At 35.1% G+C, this 23007-nt stretch overlaps 1 protein-coding gene across 3 annotated transcripts in view; it reads left to right on the top strand.

The window, feature by feature from the left end:
* The window catches only part of TBCK (TBC1 domain containing kinase), a 229078-nt gene that overhangs the window by 91430 nt on the left and 114641 nt on the right, over positions 1 to 23007 (top strand). For all 3 annotated transcript variants that reach the window (XM_041758251.1, XM_041758248.1, XM_041758250.1), the window contains 5 exons: positions 3017 to 3079; positions 3572 to 3698; positions 5285 to 5335; positions 6638 to 6721; positions 12523 to 12608. In XM_041758251.1, the coding sequence (XP_041614185.1) occupies positions 3017 to 3079; positions 3572 to 3698; positions 5285 to 5335; positions 6638 to 6721; positions 12523 to 12608 (411 nt within the window). The remainder of the gene's footprint in view (positions 1 to 3016; positions 3080 to 3571; positions 3699 to 5284; positions 5336 to 6637; positions 6722 to 12522; positions 12609 to 23007) is intronic.

The following is a 23007-nucleotide window of genomic DNA, read 5'->3' as shown; positions in this document are numbered from 1 at the left end:
TTAATTTTAGGGGGAGACCTCTCTATCTCCTGGATCTGAATGCCTGTTTCCCTCCCCAAATAGGGAACTTCTCAGCTATGATTTGTTCAAATATGCTTTCTGGTCCTCTGTCCCTCTCAGCACCCTCTGGAACCCCAATTAAACGTAGATTTTTGCTTCTGAGGCTGTCGTGTATTTCCCTTAACCTTTCCTCATAGTCTTTTAATTGTTTTTCTCTTTTTTCCTCAGTTTCCTTCCTTGCCATCAACTTGTCTTCTGTGTCACTCACTCGTTCTTCTACCTCATTAACCCTGGTTGTTAGGACCTCCAGTTTGGATTGCGTCTCGTTTAATCTATTTTTAATTTCGGCCTGATTATATCTAAAATCTGTAGTCATGAAGTCTCTTGAATCCTTTTTGCGTTTTTCCAGAGCCACCAGTAGCTTTATAGTTGTGCTTCTGAATTGGCTCTCTGACCTCGAAATGGAATCCAAATTCTGTAACCCTGTCACAGAGAGTACAGTTTCTGATTCTTTCTTTTGTGGTGAGTTCTTTCTAGTCATTTTGCTCAGTGCAGAGTGGCTAAAAATGTGTTGTACTGGAAAAAGGAGGAAAGAAAAAAAGGAGGGGTATCCTCTAGTCCTATATACTGTAAATCCCTCGACTTCCCCTGGAGCCTTCCAGCACTGCTTGATCAAGAACTTGTGCTTCCCCTGTCCTTCTAGCTGTTCTTCTGGGGGAGGAGCTGCTGTGCTGATTCTCAGGTGTGTGTACCTGGGGGAGCTACCCGCCCCCTGCCAGGTGCACAGCTCAGTGGGAGCTGTTTACCCCATGAGGCCCCTGTTCCCTCTTGGCCCCGCTCTGTCCCAGGCACAGGGTGACACCAGAAGGAAAAACACCACTGGCAGCGGCCAGCTCTCCAGCCCTGGAGTCAGCTCCCCTAGTAACTACCACAGTCTCCTAGTCTACTCAGGCCTGGGTGCTCTGGGGGTGGAGTCGCTGATCTGCACACCTTGGGGGCACCTGGCAGCAGGAGTGTCCTCGCTGTCCTTTGCCCTCCCGGGGGGAGCACAGGATCCTGGGCTATGTCCCCCAGTGCCCTGGAATCCAGGGCCTGCGCTGCTGGCATCGTGCTCCTGGGCCATGCAGCCCCCTCTGCCCTGAGCCGCCACCTGAGCTGCTCCCGAAGCCCCACCAGGCACTTGCTCCAGTCCTTTACCCAGCTCAGCCCCCCAGGGTGTGGGGCGTTCTCTCCAGGGGAGCGCTTCCTCTGTTAGTGACCCTGGGAACCTGAAGGCCCCACTGCCCCTCCTGCGGTTCTGCCTGATTTCCCTGCTAAGTGCCCCTCTGTCCGGGAAAAATCCACTGCAGATTTTTAAAGTTCCCACTTCTCCCAGGCTGGGCTTTCCTGTCCTGGAGGCTTTCACCACCAGGCCTTAGCCCAGCTCCTTGTGGGGGGATCCCTCCTCCGCTTGATTCTTTATTTTCTTTAACCACCTTCCTATCTTGTTAGAAGCACAAACTCTTCTCCCTGTAGTGTTCCAGCTGTTCTCTTTTAAACTCAGGTCGAATTCGTAGGTTTTCAGAATGATTTGAAAGTTATCTAGGTAAGTTGGTGGGGCCAGGTCACTTGGAGATCCTACTCCTCTGCCATCTTGCCCCACGCCCCAAATTAGAATATTTTAATATATATCAGTTATAAGTATATAGTACTGCTTATATAGTATGTTCATTTAGAAACAGGACTGCCTGTTTATAAGAAGAAATTCTCCAATCTAATTTGAATCTATTCAAAAATTGTTAATGTAATTTAGTGCCTTTTGGCATATGTATCTTACCAGAACCATGCTGTCAAGAGAAATAACTCCTTTTTCTTCTATACTACCATATCTGTGGCAGTGAGAAGAGGAGAGGTTTCATATTATCAGAGTTACTTGCAGTATTAATACACTTTGGTGACAGCAATCACAATAATGGGCCAAATAATTGCCAATTTTTATTCATTTCCTGTCAGTTTGTCATCCTGCCTTCCTATATTCTCTTACAGATAGCTTATGGATATATATCACCTATCTTTGTGTGTGTGAATTCTCCCAAGAATTTTTAATCCTTTTAATTCTCTATTGAAAGAAGTCCTTGCTTTATTACTGATTTTGTTGGCGAAAGTCTGTATCTTTGAGTTTGGTTGGTTGCTTGATAAGAATGCCTATTATACCTACCATACGGTAATGATTAGAATTGTAGAACCATATAAGTGCTGAAATTCAAGAGGACTTCCAAGATCAAGTTGTCTAAATGTCTCATAAAGTAGATGTGTCAGAGATGTTGCTAATAGTGTGTAATATCAGAGATTAAATTCCAAATTCCTAGCTCTTTCTCTACCATTACAGTAAACCAGAGAATCAAGAATTGTTCTATGCCTGATTCTATACAACATGACCAAAATTTGAAATGGTATATTCACTTGTTCCTTCCGTAGTGGTATAAATGGAAAATGTAAATTATCTTTTTAATTGCTTAATGATTCCCTTAGGGATTCCACATGGTATTTCATTCTTTAATTTATCCCAAACCTCTTCCTCCAGGTGCTGAACTCCCTTAAACAATTTTATTTAATTTTATTTTTGTTTTTATTTCCAACTTTAACAGGAAAATTTCCCCCCTTTTTTTAAATTTATTCATGAAATGTACTATGTATGGGATAACAATGAATAGAGCACAATAAGGCTGTGCTGTGTTGTGGGGGCTGGGAGATTAGCTAAGCATACTCTGTTAGCTAAGTGACTCTTTTAACATATTTGTCTTCCTGTGTGTACAATTCAAATGACACCTTAGTAAAATGGCAAAATGTCACAGACTTTCATCACAGATTGTCAAAGATATGAAGAATTTTTCCAAGAGGATGCTTTCGGTTTGAATGTGCCTATCTTTAATTGATTGTATTTTCAAAGATAGATGTTTCTAAGAACTATATTTTGTCTAAGTCAGTGATTTAGACAATTTAGATATAATAATATATCTTCTCTTATTTTTTGCAGGGGGCTATTCATGCCAAGTATGATGCAATTGATAAAGATACTCCGATTCCTACAGATAGACAAGTATGATTTAGATTTTCTTCAACATCCTAAGATAGTTCTGCCAAATCTTTAAATTTTAGGAAAATAGAAATTTTATTATGAATACTCAGCAGCCATCATATGTATATAGTATTAGAGTAAGCATAGCTCTTATTTTATTCACAAGTTAGTGACTCAGAACTGTTTCTTAAGAGTTAAGAGCAGGTAACTTTTCCTAATGTACTTTTTTATCTGAAGAATTTTCCCTTTATTTAGACCAGATTGTAAAGGAAGGTTTTTTGAAAACTATATTAATATATACCTTTTCATTAGAAATGGTCTGTTTTTTTAAGTATACGTACAACTTTTTTGGTGCTTCCAGAGGACTAACATAAATTTAAAATCTTCAGACACCAAGATTATGTAAGTGCTCTATTCTGAAATTCAAGACAGTCTTTCCTTTTCCTTATCTTGACATCTATTGGAGATCACGACTCTATTCCAGTTCTACCTGATTGTTTCACTGTTTTACAGATTGAAGTGGACATTCCTCGGTGTCATCAGTATGATGAACTATTATCATCACCAGAAGGTCATGCAAAATTTAGGCGTGTATTAAAAGCTTGGGTCGTGTCTCATCCTGATCTTGTATATTGGCAAGGTAATTTCCTCCCCACCCCCAATTATTAAGACTCTTTTTGAAGCATTTGGAGCATGTTGCATGACTAACAATTTGAAAAATTGAAACAAAATATCAAAATATCCTTGCTTTCAAGAAAGTTGATACTGAAGTTACCCATTTTTTGAAAGAACTTTTTTTTAAATTTTGTCTAAATGCCTGGTGGATATCATTTAAATGTATGATATTTAATTAAACAATTTGCCATAATGTTGATTAGGAAAGTAGGAAGAATATTCTGTGCTGTTGTAATCTTCGGGGATACTTTTTTATTCCTTATGTACATTATAGAATAATATTGTACCATAAATAATTTGGAGCTAATTGATAATCTTGTCATTGAATGATTTATAACTTGGTTATCACGGTTATTAGGAATTAGAAAATAGGATACCACCCTAAATGCTCATTTTATCTCTTCTTTTTTAAAAATAATTTTGATATTCCATATCCTTGATTTTTAGCCCTTCTCATTTTCAAGAATAAGATGCCCATTCTTCCCAGTTCTATTTTTTAATTTGTTGTTATGAACAATAGTTTTTATTTTTTAAATCTAAATATCTATCTGGCCAAACTTAAAGTGAAGCTATTATTCTTCCTAGCCTTGTCCATTGTAGAGTTTCATTTCTTCCTAACAATTATCAGATAGATTTATGTGCCTTCCTTTAACATGACAACATATGAATAGCATTGTTATCAATAAAAAGCTCCACCTTCAGCTCAGGGTGTGATCTTGGAGACCCGGGATCGAGTCCTGCATCGGGCTCCCTGCATGGAGCCTGCTTCTCCCTCTGCCTGTGTCTCTGCCTCTCTCTCTGTGTCTCTCATGAGTAAATAAATAAAATCTTAAAAAAAAAATTCTAGGAAATAGGTATTATTAAAATTTTTTTAAATAAAAGAAATATGTAATATATTTGTATTTTACTTCACAATTTCTAAAAGATTGCTTTTCATCATCTCAGAGAAACTTGTAAGACAAATTTCCATCTCCAGGATAAGGAAATATGCTTAGAGATGTTAAAATGATTGCCAAAATCACACAGCGTCAGAGATGAGACCATATTCTAAGTCTTCTATCAATTTTACATTTTTTGATTACTATATTTCTCTCTTTAACTCATAATAATATTGATAATAGGGATCCCTGGGTGGCGCAGCGGTTTGGCGCCTGCCTTTGGCCCAGGGCGCGATCCTGGAGACCCGGGATCGAATCCCACGTCGGGCTCCCAGTGCATGGAGCCTGCTTCTCCCTCTGCCTGTGTCTCTGCCTCTCTCTCTCTCTCTCTCTCTCTCTCTTTGACTATCATAAATAAATAAAAATTTAAAAAAAAATTAAAAAAAAATAATATTGATAATAACAATAGCTGATTTGTATTGGGCATTTACTATGTACCAGTCATTATCAATTATGCTTCACACTACCCAATGATGTAATATATTTCTGGATGGGTAATACTTATAATGCTTAATCTATATAAAAGTAATGTGGGGAACTGAATAAGGTATGTGTATATACTTATATTGATTTATATTTATTGAATTATTTCTCCCCAAACCCTTGTAATCAGGTCTTGATTCACTTTGTGCTCCATTCCTATATTTAAATTTCAATAATGAAGGTAAGCCTGTTTATCATTTAAATAATCATTGTACATATTTTCCAAAATATTTTATTCAGACAGGAAAGGTTTTTGTTTTTGTTGTAAGGTTCTTGACTCTTCATAGTAGATACTGTAAATTTCTGTGAAATAATATGTTAGACTCATTTTAGAGGATGTAAGATTAATCTGTCACTAGAGTTTCAGTTGTGACCGGCAATGACTAGAAATTTAGGGAGAATCTAAATATGAATTCATCTTCTGAGATGACCATTTAATGAAACTTTGGAGAAAATTTTAACTTTTTTAGAGATTAGCTTTAGTCTATGTATACTTTCTAAATAGTTTATAAAGAAACAAATAGTGGTCTTGTATCTCCAAAGCTGATCATTTCAGTCATTCCTTAATGAAGACTTTTCTTGTTCTCCCTCTTGAATGCATACAGCACCTTGTATTTCTGGAAATGTATCTTGTGTATGTTTTTTAGTTATTTATATACTAATATAGTAACCCTTTCTTTGTTTAGTAGCTTTTTTTTATGGCAAGTTTTTTAATTTTCTGCCCCCTTTTTATAATGCCTCTTTTATAGAAGGTTTTTCAAAAACTCTTTGTTAAATTTAATTGATTCTAATCACTAATGATATCACATAGAGAGGCTGCTACCCTATATATCATGAATCTCCAGAAATTTCAATCTTGAAATCTCCCATCTTTTTCAAATTCTATTTCATGTCAGAATTTACAAAGATTTCAGGAATTTAGTAGAGATAGCATAATTCCAGAGAGCTATAATTTCACTATTTGAGTGATTTTTTAAAATGCACTCTTCTCTGACATCAATACTCATTAATCTAGAACAGAGATTTTGCTATGTTTAGTCAAGCATAGTCTATTATAACACATTGATCAAAAAATGAGATCTGTGTTTCAAAGAACAGTTTATGACTAGAGTTCCTAAATCCAAAGTTCTCAGACTCTTTTGTTTGTATCAACAAAAATTAAGGATCTTGAGGTCTGTATGGCTCATTAATGATGATGAAGTTTAGAGATTTTTTTTCTGGTAATAAAAGTTTTTATTGTTGTGGGATAATGATTGCCACTCTCATTTGAAACTGAAAAATTACTAGGGTGGTTATTTTTTGTTGCCCAAAATATTTCTGTTTTAAAGACAGAGGGTTCCCCTCCCCACTTAATTTTGTGTTTCCATCAATTGTTAACATGACTCTTGTTTAATAGTAGATTCAAGGATTGTGTGCTGAGTGGCTTCTAGTCATTTACCCCATTGGCTAATTTGCTATATATCTTTGCCTTATTCTTTCTCAGCTTTGGCTTATGCTTGTATGTCTGCCTTTATCCCCAAATACCTGTATAACTTCTTCTTGAAAGACAACTCACACGTAATACAAGGTAAGCAAATGTCTTTACTTGCCTTTTTACAAAGAAAGTGCTTATGTCAAAAGTAACAATACTCAGTTACATTTATGATGGTGACCCGATAAAATATGATGATAACCCATCACTAAAACCGATAAAGAGACCATTAAGTTTAGTCTTTCTTCCAAATCTATAGAGAATTATGATATTTTTATACTACTAACCAAAGACAAATATGTTTTATAGGAAGGAAGTTGCTTTTTGCTTTTATGTTAATTTAGTAAATCCAACTTCAAGAGTCATGTAATGTCAACTTCTGAGAATTTATGAAGTTATGTGTTATAAGAGTATATCTTATATCTTATTGAGATATGTTCCATACTTATTCATAGTTTCCTTATTACCTTTATCAGTGATATTTATTATAGAATTGGCATATACTCTTTAAGATTCCAGCAATACCAAAATGAGTGGTTTTTAATAACAGCACTTTGGATGATACCAAGATTTCATAGACTATGCAATGCAAATAACTTGTCAAATAGTGACCAAAACAAATTGAAACAATTAAACAATTAAAGATAGAAAATATTCAGGTGAGTATTTGTGTATCACAAAAGGTGATTCCTTAATCTTTAGTTAAGTAAAGTCAGAAATAATGCTGTTATTTTTAAAGCTAACATGAATCCATAATATTAACTGAACTTTCATATCAAAAGCCTGGAAATAATCTTTTCCCAAATTTATCAGGCCTTTGTTAAAGCAACAGCACCTAGCTAGATTCCTATACTTTAAGAAAGATGAAGATATTTGGAGAATCCTCAAAAAAAAAAAGGGGGGGGGGGCAATTAAATCAGAACTTATAAAATGAATTAGCTAGCTCTTAGAGGGCCATATTCCATAGTTTCTATTACATGTGTTTTTCTTTTAGTTCTGTATAGATTCCTATTTCAAAATATAGAAATTATTTACCTCCAAAAAGTTTTTTCTAGTAATTGTTTTATAATACAGATATTTTATGTTGATAATGAATTTCCAACTTGAGAAAAATGAGTTTTTATACTTTTTAACTGCAGACTTTTATTTTTTTTTAACTGCAGACTTTTAAAATACACTTTAAAAAGGCTTATTAAACAGATAAACAGGACAAGATCGTGTTTCATATAAGTACAAGAGAAACCATAGTGTACACAACATGAATTTGGAGGGACTTAGAAAGGCCAAAACTACTCTTAGTTTGTTAATCAGTAATATATTTTAACATTTAATATTGTAATTAAAAGACTACACTATTATTTAAAGTTTATTTTTGTGTTAATAATTTTCTCATAAATACGAAAATGAATACTTGTAAGTCAATGAAATAAACATTACATACTACTATATTAGCACAGAGGATGAAGTTGGGAAGTAATTTTGTGTTTTCTCAAATTTTCTATTCTTTTTGGTAGCAAAGGGAAGAGAGAATATGTCTAGAAAGGTTTCATTAAGGAGAGAATATGTATTGATGAATTGGAAATTTAAGTAGGAATTTACTTGGCAGAAAAGGATTAAAATATCCTTAAGACAGAGGACAAAGAAGAGAACTACAGTAAAAACATCCAGAATGGGTTAATAAAACAGCCAGTAGTCAAGTCTATTGTGTGAAATCCAAAAAAACTAAAGAAGGAGGTGAAACAGTATGCTGATTATTTGTTACTAATCAAGTAATGTTCCCATGTGTAGGAACTTTCTAAATTTCATCTTGTATCCATATTCTGAAATTGTTTTTGAGAACAAACAGATGACTTATTTATAAATAGCTGCATAAAAATATGAGTGTCATACAAAATCCTTACACTGTCATTTGAAAAGTATGTAATGAATTAAGAATCTGTTTTAAAGAGAGGTATAAGAATTTTTAATTTGGAAGGAATAAAAGGGAAAAAAACTATTTTTATTTTATATCTCATTGCAAAAAATTAAAAGGTATAAAGTTTCACTAAAACAAAAAAATGTATATTACACATGATTTTGTGCAGTAGTGCAAGATTAAACTTCACTTGAAGTCTAAGGGGAAAAAATAATAAAAAAAAAAGAAGTCTAAGGGGAATTTTCAAAAATATCTTGATTTTCTTCTTAAAGAATAACATAACATTTACCCTTACATAGGTCACCTGTTAGAAAATATTATTTAAGGGATATTATCATGGTTCTAGATGTATATCTTCATTATTAGAAATCACAATTAGAATGTTCTATGAACATTTTAAGAGTCAGCAGTAATATCCTTGAATTTTTGTTTTAAATATCTAGCTAGTTCACTCACTCTATGTTTAAATTTTTTTGTTTTTTAAAAAAAGATTTTACTTATTTATTGACAGAGAGAGAGAGCAAGCGAGCACAGCAGGGAGAGCAGCAGGCAGTGGGAGAGGGAGAAGCAGGCTACGTGCTGAGCAGGGAGCCCAATGTGGGGCTTGATCTCAGCACCCTGGGATCATGACCTGAACCAAAGGCAGATGTTTAACCAACTGAGACACCCAAGTACCTCTCCTTGAAATTCTTTGTTTTATTTTGACTACTGGTCTATTTATCTGTACTACCCTTAAATTCTCTGAAGTTGATTTCTAAATCAAAGGACATACACACTTCACTTTTTTTTTTAATTTACTTTAGGGAACCTTTAAATACATTTTTGAAATAACTCAAAATATCACCTAGTGCTGACTTCATCAGTTCTACTATATCCTACCTTAAAAAATTTTTTTCCAAATAAAACAAACCATAGTATATCTCATTCCAAAGTTTGTCCTGAGCAACCAAAACTTTTGCCAGCCTTATGACTCATATTTCCATGAGATGATATGTAGTATATAATAATATAAATGTATATACATATTTATGTGTATATTTTATATAAATACTTATGTATTTGTGTATATTTTATACATATATATGCAATTATTAGCACGTATCATATATCATAAATCCACTATGGATATTTGGCAGAATACAAGGAATATGTTTTCATGATGGATTAGGTTTCTTCAGTCCATCCTTACTTAGCCACATAATACCACATAGTAATTATCTTTTATCAGGCTTAGGTAAGAATGATATTTAATAAACTAGAGCATAGCTGTGGGGAATTGCCTGAGGCATGGTTTTGTAGTGTAAAACAAAGTGTACTTTTTAAAAGTTAATAACTATATGCTTTCATCAACATATAGCTGAATGCTTACAATTATTGATGTTGTGTACCTCTAGCTCCTAGGTAAGTTAGGACTGTAAACTTACTTTGCTAATTAGAATTGGAAAGAAAATTAAACAATGGGGCATTGGGATCTGACCTGAGTTTTCACTTCAATCTGTAACTCTTGAAGCTGATGTGAACTGTAACTTTCTTGTTTTCAGAGAAAAGATGAGACAGTGGATAGAATGTATTCTGTTGCTATAAACACCAAGTCAAGAAAAGTATTAATCAAATACCTATTCTTTACCCAACACCCATGGGTAAAAGTTCAAATTAGATCCAGAATTCAGCTTTATCATGGTATTGAGAACAGCACCGCCTCATCTTTTCTTTCTAGTGCTTCTTGGTGCTCCTTTTTATAAAATATGTATCGTTGCTTATAGGTAAATAATTATACAATACAATACGCTCATTAGAAGCAAAATTTTATTTTTTTGTTGTTTTTCTTTCAAGTACTACTCTAAATTCCAATTAGTTAACATACAGTGTAATAGTAGGTTCAGGAGTAGAATTCAGTAATTCATCCCTTACATAAAACACCCAGGTAGGGATCCCTGGGTGGCGCAGCGGTTTGGCGCCTGCTTTTGGCCCGGGGTGCGATCCTGGAGACCCGTGATCGAGTCCCACATCGGGCTCCCTGCATGGAGCCTGCTTCTCCCTCTGCCTGTGTCTCTGCCTCTCTGTCTCTCTCTGTGTGACTATCATGAATAAATAAATAAAATTTAAAAACAACAACAACAACAACAAAAAACACCCAGGTAGAAGCAAAGTTTTAATTGAGGAAAAGAGGGGGAAGGCAACTTATATTAACAGAATGTCATAGATTTAGTACTATTTCTTTAAATATTAAAAATAAGGTACTTTAAAAACTAAAACCAAAAAAAGCAGACAATATTTTTATAGGTTATTTTCACCAAGTAATTGGTTTGATCTACTTTATTGAAAGAAGAAGTTGAAATTACTAAGAGAAAATGTTCATTGAGTTATTGTCATTTTTTTAAACCTATGGGAAGTACTTTATCATGTGACACCACATAACAGCCATATTTACAGACACCTAACCATAGTGTAGATTTGAATAGGGAGATGGCTCAAAAATAGCAATAGTAGTAGTTCCAAGTATTGACCTTTATTTGATAAAGGAAAAGCAGTTTTGATGATTGATTTATCAGAGTTTTAAAATGCAATTTTATATAGTTCTTATTTTCTTAAAAGAACTACTGTTTTAAACCAAATATAAACAAGGTACGGTTTATTCACATAACAAAACTGAATTTGAAAACAAGCTTAAAAATTTCCCACCTCAGTCTTTTTTTCTCTTCTCAGCATTACAAATGCTTCATTCCATCATTCTGAACTCTTCAGCATCTTCCATGTCATTTCCAGGGGAATCCCTGAGAAGTAGTGAATGTCTGTCTTCCTTCAGAAAGACACAGATAACCTGGAATTTTTCTTACCATATTCTCCAATATTTCTACAACTCCTACTTTCTGCTCTTTTGAGATATCCCTCTTTGTGGCACATCTGGAAAAACATACAGCTAGAAACCTTTTCAGCTAGGAACCTGAAAACCTAAATTATGAGGCTGGCTATGTCATAAACTAGAGAATAATCCTAAATAGTCATGAAAACTCCCCAGTCCTCTGTTCTTAACTGCAAAATATAAGTCACATTTATTCAGTCTTTTATTATTATGTATCTTCACAATAACCATCAGATTTAAGTAAGGCAGCATTCTACTCACTTTATTTTCAAAATAGAGCATAGCTGTGGGGAATTGCCTGAGGCATGGTTTTGTAGTTTAAAATGAAAAAAGTCATTTTAATTTCAAAAAGAAAAAAAAAAGTTGAGCTCCTTGAGGTATGTTAATTTTGTCTTTTTACGTAGTAAAAATATTATTTCCTTGAGTGATGGTTGCCAGAATCTTGTTCAGATTAGAACGCAGTGAGTAAATTGACAAGAACAGTGATTTGTTGAAAGAGTGGAAAAAATAAGGAAATAATCCTCATATTTTAACTGAACTTTATGAATTACAATAGGATTAGAATCAACAACATGTATTTTTGCTTACCCATATGTCTATATCCCGATTAACATCTTGTTCATTCTTAATCCTAAATATCGCAAAGTAGAGCCCTTAGATGAAAATATGTTAGAACTGGAACAAAGGCCTATCTCTGTATATATAAACAAACTTGAAGCATAATTATTCTATTGATTGCTTATAAAGTGTTCTTTATTTAAGTATCTGTTCCACTTTCTGAATATACAGTAAATGCAATACAGATTTAATATTGCTAGAGAAACTGTATGTTGAATTTAATAGGAAAATATCACGTATATAATCTGTGATTTAAGAAATGAACTGATAGTTAAGAAGGTAGAAAATAAATTGTGCCACAGCATTTTGGTGTGTTTAATAATTAGTAGTGATTAAAATGCTAATAAAACAGAAAATTACCTATTAAAGTATATTTTCCTCTTGGAGAAATTAAATATCATTCAAAATGTAAATAAAACAGTAATTTCTATTAATTTGATGTCTTTATTTTGAAGTATCGTGTAAAAATGTTGGTTGTCTTAAACTTCATTGTCGTTCCAGAGTATCTGACTGTGTTCTCACAGATGATTGCATTCCATGATCCAGAGTTGAGCAATCATCTCAATGAGATTGGATTTATTCCAGATGTAAGTACTTGGTACATTAATAGAACATGAAATAAAAAATAAAGCAAAAATTGGTAGCACAAAGGGGTACTGTTTTTAAAAATTTGTTGTTGGGCAGCCCCAGTGGCGCAGCTGTTTAGCACTGCCTGCAGCCCAGGGCCTGATCTTGGAGACCGGGGATCGAGTCCCACATCGGGCTCCCTGCGTGGAGCCTGCTTCTCCCTCTGCCTCTCTCTCTCTCACTCTGTATCTCTCATGAGTAAATAAAATAAAATCTTAAAAAAAAAAAAAATTGTTGTTACGGGTATCCCCGGGTAGCTCAGCGGTTTAGTGCCGCCTTTGGCCTGGGGCATGATCCTAGAGTCCCAGAATCAAGTCTGTTGTTGGGCTCCCTGCATGGGGCCTGCTTCTCCCTCTGCCTGTGTCTCTGCCTCTCTCTCTCTCTCTCTCTCTCTCTCTTTCTCTTTCTCTGTCTCTCATGAGTAAATAAAATCTTTAAAAAAATAAAAATAAAAATTTGTTGTTCCAAGAAGTCCATATGTCTAAACCAGTTCCTATTACTAATTATAGCCTTCTGTTATAAAGTTTGTGTGATTACCTTACATATTCCCACTTTAAGTAAAGGGAAAGTATGTTGTTTTTTTGGCACTATCAAATTGTTTTGAAAAATCCTTTAGTTCAAATGTTGTAATTGTGCTGCTATAAGTGTTTTCATTTGAATTTTATGATATTCAGGCCTGCTTTTGAAGCAGTAGGAAATTTAAACTTTAGTGAATTTTTAAGTAGCAGCTTCTGTATTTTTCTTGATATATTTCCCTCAGAAGCTTTGCCAGATTTTGGCTTACTTCATTAGCTTCTTAATAGTCCATGTCAACCCAAAAGTCAGAGTTGACTCTTAAAGATTAGTCATGGTTAGCCTGTTACTCATCAGTGTTATGTGATGTGGAGTCAAACCTCTTTTAAAAGTCTTCTGGAGCATGATATCATAGGTTTTTGTAAACCTCAAAAGAAACATATTTGATTTTTTTTAAATTTATTCATGAGAGACAGAGAGAGAGATAGAGAGAGGCAAAGACACAGGCAGAGGGAGAAGCAGGCTCCATATAGGGAGCCCGACGTGGGACTTGATCCCGGGTCCCCAGGATCACGCCCTGGGCTGAAGGAGGCACAAAACCGCCAAGCCATCCAGGCTGCCCCCCCAAAAAAAACATATTTGAGATAGAGATCTCCTCATTCCATCTTAACTTTCTTTGTTTCTTGATCATGCCTTTCCTTTTAAGGCTCTTATTCAGGGACCAGTATATTAATGGTAAGATTAGAGGTGAAAAAATGTTTATATTAACACTTAACTAATGTATTTAAAGTGTTAATAATAATTATAGTATGAATATTTGCAGAGTACTTTGAAGTTTAAAAATATTTCCATTAACATCATTTAATTCTCAAAAACAAACCTGCAAGACATATGAAGCAGATAATTTCAGCATTTGAGAAATATAATGTTTGAGAAGATGACAAAACTAATTAGTCACAACTAAAATTTTAACTTACATCATTTGACAACCCTCTGCCCCTAGTCTAGTTTATCTTCCATTGGGAGAATAGAGACTAAAACATAGGTATACTTATTCCTAGTTCATTTCTCTTTGTATTGTGTATTTGTATTATTCTGTAATGTAACCATTCTTAACATTTACAGTGTCTTTTGCTTCTAGGCTTCTGGAGAAATACCTTTTACTTAAGTACCTGGTTTATTCTGTGAGGGCTCCAAAAAGAACATGTACAGGTTAAGAAATAAAATAAGGACAAGCCCTATAATTATATAGTGATAAAAGACCTTATAAACAAAAGGAAAAAAAAGAAAAAATAAAAAAGAAAAGACCTTATAAACAAAAAATTAACCAGTATACATATTATCATGTTAAGTATTCAGTTTTTACATAACCCCACCTTTCTTACTTCACATAATAGGAGGTATAAGACAAAACTACATTAAATATTATGGCTGGAGTTGAGGAAATTATTGAGGATCTGACTGCCAAGTTGGTAATGGAATAAAGTATTTGAGGGGGAAAGAATACTAATAGCTAAAACAAAGACTAAAAGAAGGGATTATTTTCAAAGAATTCTCTTGAAAGTACCTAACTATGCCCAGTAATAAACAGAAAATTGCACTGGGCCAGGCGTGTTGGTGATTGACAAAAAAAAAAAAATTTATGCAGAAAAATATATATGGAATTACAAAGACAGCCTGATAAAATTTTGAGACATATTCATGAATATAGATGATATTAAGAAAGGACTCATCAAAGGAAATATATAGTCTATATTTGCTTTAGTTAATCAGAAAAATTGAATTCTGAATGAGTATAGTATGAGGATGGTGAGCAAAAAATATTGCTAAAAAAATAATGCTAACATATATTAAGTGCTTATTGTGTGCCAAGCCCTGCTCCACCCTCTTTAAATAAGCCACTTATCTAATCCTCACAAACTTATAAATCTAATTGAACAATGACTATTAAATATTTATACATAAAATTAATTTAGAAAAGGCTAATAGCTGAATGGAAATAAAATTTTAACTAACAGTAATAGAAAAAGATAAGAGTAGGTGAGAACTCAGCTTAAAAGTGTTGTAATGTTTTTATATTATATGAAGGAAAAATAAATATACTCCTTATACTTTAACATCAAGTCAGGGATCTTTTCACATCTGGGATTTGATTTAACTCCACTGAAAACTAATAAATAAGCCTGTTACAGTTTCATAGCTGCTAGCAGAAAACCCAAGACTCCTGGTTCAGAGACAAAGGACATTATCCCTCATAGCACAGCAGGCAGCAGGAGTATTAGCATATATATCTTGATTTTCTAACCATAAATACATTTTCTAATATGTTTGTATCAAAACAGCCTTGGAAAATATAATCCAGGGATGCCTGCGTGGCCCAGCGGTTGAGCATCTGCCTTTGGCTCAGGGCGTGATCCCGGGGTCCTGGGATCGGGTCCCACATTGGGTTCCTTGCAGGGAGCCTGCTTCTTCCTCAGCCTGTGTCTCTGCCTCTCTCTGACTCTCATGAATAAATAAATAAAATCTTTAACAACAACAACAAAATAAATATATATATATATACATATATATTTTTTTTCCAGAATAAAAGGCAGTTAGTGTCTCCACTCACAAGAAATGCAGAAGTATAGAATGCATATTAAAATTTTAATGGTAATCATTAAGGAAATAGAAAGAGAATGTATAACTTCTAAATCAATGGGAGGGGTGAGGGGGTATGTGGAGCAAAGTCAACCGAAACTATAAAAACATCATAGAATGTAAGCTAATTAGATTGCCTAATAAAAGAAATTTTCCGACATTTAAGAAATCCATCTGTATGCTATTTATGAGATAAAAATTTAAGGATATTGGTCAAAGAAGGAGATAAAAAATATGAGTTAGGCAAATATTAACCCAAAGAAAACTAATGCAGTGATATTAATATAAACTAGTAAAACAAAAAACATAAAACAGACATACCCATAAATAGATACTGGTATGTGACAGAAATGGCTCTATAAATCATTTAGAAAAGAGCAGATTGTCAAACAAATGGCTCTAATACAGTGGGTAACTACATGGAAGGGAGGTGGAAATGAAAGCCAATTTCATATGATATATAAAAATAAGTTCTAGATTGACTAGAAGACCTAATTAAGGAGTGTCATATTCATTATTTACATCTAGGAAGGAATTTTCACAGAAGTTACAGAAAGTACAAACATAATATTTTAAAAAGAGAAAATTAGAGGAGTGATACAAAGGAGCCTTCTGTTCTATTGATAATGTATTATTTTGATTTTTTAAATTTCCAAAACAATTGTCAAAAATTGTTAATTTCTGTTAAATCTGAATGGAGAGTATATATTGGTGTTTATTAAATGTGCTGCTACAGAGAGTGAGGTAATTATTCAATAATATATATGTGATATCTTTGATTTATGCTTCCCTCTTATTATGACCCCCCTCAATAATTAATGGGGCATTTTTGTGTAATTTATTTTTTTAAAGATATTATTTATTCATGAGAGAGATATGCAGAGACACAGGCAGAGGGAGAAGCAGGCTCCCTGCAGGGAGCCTGACATGGGACTCGATCCTGTGTCTCCAGGATCAGGCCCTGGACTGAAGGCAGCAATAAACTGCTGAGCCACCTGGGCTGCCCTTTTTGTGTAATTTCTTGTAAAAATTCTTTAATACTGGTATTATTATGAAGTAATACTGATTTATATATGTACTATGATTAATCTTACGAGATACAAGTCATATGGGATGGGAAACAGTTTCTTGTGTGATGAGAATGTCTAGTACATGACAAGTGCTGAGCCTCACTGGCCCCCATCCACTGATTGTAGTAATCCCCTAATTATGATGACAATTAAATGCTTGCATGTATTTCTGAAAAGTGACTCTACATATATTTCCAAACACCCTCTAGAGAATACATTTTTCAATATTGAGGATCCTAGATTAAACAAAGAAAAATAAGGGAAAGGAGAATATATCTCACCGGGAAAAAAATGTCTTTTTACAATTCTCTTGTCTCAGAGACTAAGCAAACTGCAAGGTATTTAGCAAAGATAAAATTTTAATAGAAGATTGAGGGTTTTTTCTAAATCTTTTATCTTGCTTTTTGTTTTGTTTTTTTATTGTTGGCCTGTTTCTCATCTGTAGATAATATGAAAATATTAAGACTACTTTTAAGTTTAATTGTGAAAACAGATTTGGTATTTTTAATACAGAGAGTGTTGATAGTGAATACTGGTGGAAAGCATGTGATGATATGCAGGATTTTTTTTTTAATTTTATTTATTTATGATAGGCACACAGTGAGAGAGAGAGAGAGAGAGAGAGAGAGAGAGGCAGAGACACAGGCAGAGGGAGAAGCAGGCTCCATGCACCGGGAGCCCGACGTGGGACTCGATCCCGGGTCTCCAGGATCGTGCCCTGGGCCAAAGGCAGGCGCCAAACCGCTGCACCACCCAGGGATCCCCGATATGCAGGATTTTTCTAACATTTTACTTTATTAATAATCACATATTTTTAGTTGCATTTCAGTAGTTTGTGCAGTAGGTTTTGTTTCTTTGTTTCCCCTTGAATTACTATCTTCAGTGTTCTACTTTTAAAATAATTGCTTAGGTGACTTTCTGCATCACTAACAGTATAGGCTAGGTTCATTGAGGGCAGGGGTGGGCACTTTTGTAGTAAGATTCTGAACCAAGTTTCCTACTCAGTAACTAATCCTATCAAAGTAAGCCCTCATTAATCTCCCATCATTGAAATGCAGGCTCTCGTTGCAGGAAAGACTGATTTCTGGCTCCTTTCCATTTGCTGTGGGTCACAGAATTCTAAATATTGAGCACTGTTGGAGCTTGAATAGTTAGGAATACTGTGCACTGATGTGATGCTTAGATTATATATGTCATGGTAGTTATGTGATTTACATATAAATAGTGTGAGTAACTTGTATTTGGCAAAATTGGGGCCAGGGTGATTTTTATCATTTTTGTTTTGGTGTATGTTTCTGCTTCTGAAAATATACAAGGCCTTTGAAATGAGAACATAAAAGTATGTTTCTTCATTCCTAAGGAAACTATTTTTCTGAAATGCCATGAATAGCATTCAGCTTACAAATTATGAAAAGTTGTCAGGTGGCCATTAAGATAAATGATAAGAGCTGTATCTCAGTTCTATATGTGCCTTTTGAACCTACCGTCACTTCTAAAGATAAAGCAAACAAATTCAGTGGTAAGCAAGTATGGTGGCAAACCATTGTCATTTAACTGCAATATTAATGGATGCTTATACTACTACTGACTCCTTTCTTCTCAAAATTTATATTCAGCTTGGTTTATACTAACAGAAAATGTGAAAGGATTACTAAGAAATATTTTTTCATTTGTTATTATTGAAGTTAGATTTGCCAACATAGAGTATAACACCCAGTGCTCATCCCATCAAGTGTCCTCCTCAGTGCCTGTCACCCACTTACCCCAAACTCCTGCCCACATCCCCTTCCGCAACCCTTTTTTCATTTTCCAGAGGTAGGAGTGTCTAATAGTTTGTCTCCCTCTCTCATTTTTCCCACTCAGTTGCCCTCCTTTCCCTTATAATCCCTTTCATATTCCTTATATTCCCCATATGAGTGAAACCATATGGTGATTGTCCTTCTCCGATTGACTTATTTCACTCAGCATAATACCCTCCAGTTCCATCCACATCAGAGCAAATGGTGGGTATTCATCCTTTCTGCTAGCTGAGTAATACTCCATTGTGTGTGTGTGTGTGTGTGTGTAGATCTTCTCTATCCATTCATCTGTCGAAGGACATCGTGGCTTCTTCCACAGTTTGGCTATTGTGGACATTGCTGCTATGAACATTGAGGTGCAGGTGTCCTACCATTTCACTACGCCTGTATCTTTGAGATAAATATGCAGTGGTGCAATTGCTGAGTCGGAGGGTAGCTCTATTTTTAACTTTTTGAGGAACCTCCACACAGTTTTCTAGAGTGGCTGCATCAGCTTGCTTTCCCACTAACAGTGCAAGAGGGTTCCCCTTTCTCCACATCCTCTCCAACATTTGTTGTTCCCTGTCTTGTTAATTTTCGCCATTCTCACTGGTGTGAAGTCATATCTCATTGTGGTTTTGATTTGTATTTCGCTGATGGCAGGTGATGCAGAGCATTTTCTCATGTGCTTGTTGGACATGTCTATGTCTTCCTCTGTGAGATTTCTGTTCATGTCTTTCGCCCATTTCATGATTGGATTTTTGGTTTCTTGGCTGTTGAGTTTAATAAGTTCTTTATAGATCTTGGATACTAGCCCTTTATCTGATATGTCATTTGCAAATATCTTCTCCCATTCTGTAGGTTGTCTTTAGGTTTGGTGACTGTTTCTTTTGCTGTGCAGAAGCTTTTTATCTTGATTAAGTCCCAATAATTCATTTTTGCTTTTGTTTCCCTTGCCTTCATAGATGTATCTTGCAAAAAGTTGCTGTGGCCATGTTCAAAAAGGGTGTTGCCTGTGTTCTCCTCTAGGATTTTGATGGATTCTTGTCTCACATTTGGATCTTTCAACCATTTTGAGTTTATCTTTGTATATGGTGTAAGAGAATGGCCTAGTTTCATTCTTCTGCATGTGGCTGTCCATTTTCCCTGCACCATTTATTGAAGAGACTGTCCTTTTTCCAGTGGATATTCTTTCCTGCTACCTCGAATATTAGTTGACCATAGAGTTGAGGGCCCATTTTTAGATTCTCTATTCTGTTCCATTGATCTATGTGTCTTTTTTTGTGCCAGGACCTGTCTTGATGATCACAGCTTTGTAATACAGCTTGAAATCTGGCATTGTGATGCCCCCAGCATTGGTTTTCTTTTTCAATATTCCCCTGGCTATTCGGGGTCTTTTCTGATTCCATACAAATCTTAAGATTATTTATTCCAACTCTGTGAAGGAAGTCCTGGTATTTTGATAGGGATTGCATTGAATGTGTAAATTGCTCTGGGTAGCATTGACATTTTCACAATGTTTATTCTTCCAACCCATGAGCATGGAATATTTTTCCATCTCTTTGTGTCTTCCTCAGTTTCTTTCAGAAGTGTTCTGTAGGTTTTAAGGTATAGATCCTTTACCTCTTTGGTTAGGTTTATTCCTAGGTATCTTATGCTTTTGGGTACAATTGTAAATGGGATTGATTCCTTCATTTCTCTTTCTTCAGTCCATTATTAGTGTATAGAAATGCCACTGATGTCTGGGCATTGATTTTGTATCCTGCCACACTGCCAAATTGCTGTATGAGTTCTAGCAATCTTGGGGTGGAGTCTTTTGGGTTTTCTATATACAGTATCATGTCATCGGCGAAGAGGGAGAGTTTGACTTCTTCTTTGCCAATTTGAATGCCTTTTATTTCTTTTTGTTATCTGATTCCTGGGCTAGGACTTCTACTACTATGTTGAATTAGCAGTGGTGAGAGTGGACATCCCTGACGTGTTCCTGACCTTAGGGGAAAGGCTCTCAGTTTTTCCCTATTGAGGATGATATTTGCTGTGGGCTTTTCATAGATGGCTTTTAAGATATTGAGGAATGTTCCCTCTATCTCTACACTTTGGAGAGTTTTATCCAGGAATGGATGCTGTATTTTGTCAAATGCTTTCTCTGCATCTATTGAGAGGATCATATGGTTCTCGTTTTTTCTCTTGTTGACATGATCTATCACATTGATTGTTTTACAAGCGTTGAACCACCCTTACATCCCAGGGATAAATCCCACATGGTCATGATAAATAATCTTCTTAATGTATTGTTAGATCCTATTGGCTAGTATCTTGTTGAGAATGTTTGCATATGTATTCATCAGGGATATTGGCCTATAATTCTCCTTTTGGTGGGGTCTTTCTTGGATTTGGATTCAAGATAATGCAGGCCTCATAAGACAAGTTTGGAAGTATTCAGTCCCTTTCTATCTTTTGGAACAGCCTTACTAGAATAGGTATTATTTCTTTTTTAAACGTTTCATAGAATTCCCTTGGGAAGCCATCCGGCCCTGGACTTTTGTGTCTTGGGAGGTTTTTGATGACTCCTTCAATTTCGTCTCTGGTTATTGGCTGGTTCAGGTTTTCTTTCTTCCTGTTCCAGTTTTGGTAATTTTTGGCTTTCCAGAAATGCGTCCATTTCTTCAAGATTGCCTAATTTGTTGGCGTATAGCTGCTCATAATATGTTTTTAAAATTGTTTGTATTTCCTTGGTATTGGTTGTGTTCTCTCCTTTTTCATTCGTGATTTTATTAATTTGAATCTTTTTTTCTTTTTAATAAGGCTGGCTAGGGATTTATCTATTATATTAGTTCTTCTATCTATCTATCATATCTCTTCTGCTTGGTATAGGTTTAACTTGCTGTTCTTTCTCCAGTTCCTTTAGGTGCAAGGTTAGCTTCTGTGTTTGAGTTTTTTCGAATTTTTTAGGGAGGCTTGTATTGCGATATATTTCCCTCTCAGGACTGCTTTTGCTGTATCCCAAAGATTTTGAAGGTTGTATCTTCATTCTCATTAGTTTCCATGAATCTTTTTAATTCTTCTCTAATTTCCTGGTTGACCTTTCATCTTTTAGCAGGATGCTCTTTAACCTCCATGTGTTTGAGTTTCTCCCAAATTTCTTGTGATTGAGTTCAAGTTTCAAATCCTTACGGTCTGAAAATATCCAGGGGACAACCCCAGTCTTTTGGTATCGGTTGAGACCTGATTTGTGACCAGAGTATGTGGGCTATTCTAAAGAAAGTTCCATGTGCATTTGAGAAGACTGTGTATTCAGTTGCATTTTGATGGAGAGTTCTGTATATATCTGTGAAATCCATGTGGTTGAGTGTATCATTTAAAGCTCTTGTTTCTTTAGAGATGTTGTGCTTTGAATATCTGTCATTTGCAGAAAGCACCGTGTTGAAGTCTCCCAGTATTAGTGTATTATTATCTAAGTATGTCTTCACTTTGGTTATTAATTGATATACTTGGCAGCTCCCACATTAGGGGCATAAATATTCATGATTGTTAGGTCCTCTTGTTGGATAGATCCTTTAAGTATGATATAGTGTCCCTCTTCATCTCTTACTACAGTCTTTGGGATAAACTTTAATTTATCTTATCTGAGGATTGCTACCCCTGCTTTCTTTTGAGGACCATTTGAATGGTAATCGTTCTCCAACCTTTCATTTTCAGGCTGGAGGTGTGCTTAGGTCTAAAATAGTCTGTTGTAGACAGAAAATAGATGGGTCTTGCTTTTTTATCCAGTCTGATACCCTGTGTCTTTTGATGGGATCATTTAGCCCATTCATGTTCAGAGTTACTATTGAAAGATATGAATTTACTGTCATGGTAATACCTATTCAGTCCCCGTTTTTGTGGATTGTTTCTGTGGACTTCCTCTTTCTTTTACAGGGTCCCTCCTTAGTATTTCTTGCTGAGCTGGTTTGGTGGTCACATATTCTTTCAGTTTCTGCCTATCCTGGAAGCTCTTTATCTCTCCTTGTATTCTGAATGAGAGCCTTGCTGGATAAAGTATTCTTGGCTGCATGTTCTTCTCATTTAAGACCCTGAATATATCCTGCCAGCCCTTTCTGGCCTGCCAAGTCTCTGTGGAGAGGTCTGCTGTTGATTTGATATTTCTCCCCATATAAGTTAAGAATCTCTTGTCTCCTGCTGCTTTAATAACTTTATCTTTGGAATTTGCAAGTTTCACTATTAAATGTCGAGGTATTGAGCATTTTTTATTGATTTATATGGCAGGGGAGGGGGTCCTCTCTATCTATTGGATCTGAATGTCTGTTTGCTTCCCCAGACTTGGGATTTTCTCAGCTATGATTTGTTCAGATATACTT

Source organism: Vulpes lagopus, chromosome 6, assembly GCF_018345385.1.
Source record: "Vulpes lagopus strain Blue_001 chromosome 6, ASM1834538v1, whole genome shotgun sequence".
Lineage (NCBI taxonomy): Eukaryota > Metazoa > Chordata > Mammalia > Carnivora > Canidae > Vulpes > Vulpes lagopus.
This window is presented reverse-complemented; position numbering and strand designations above follow the sequence as displayed.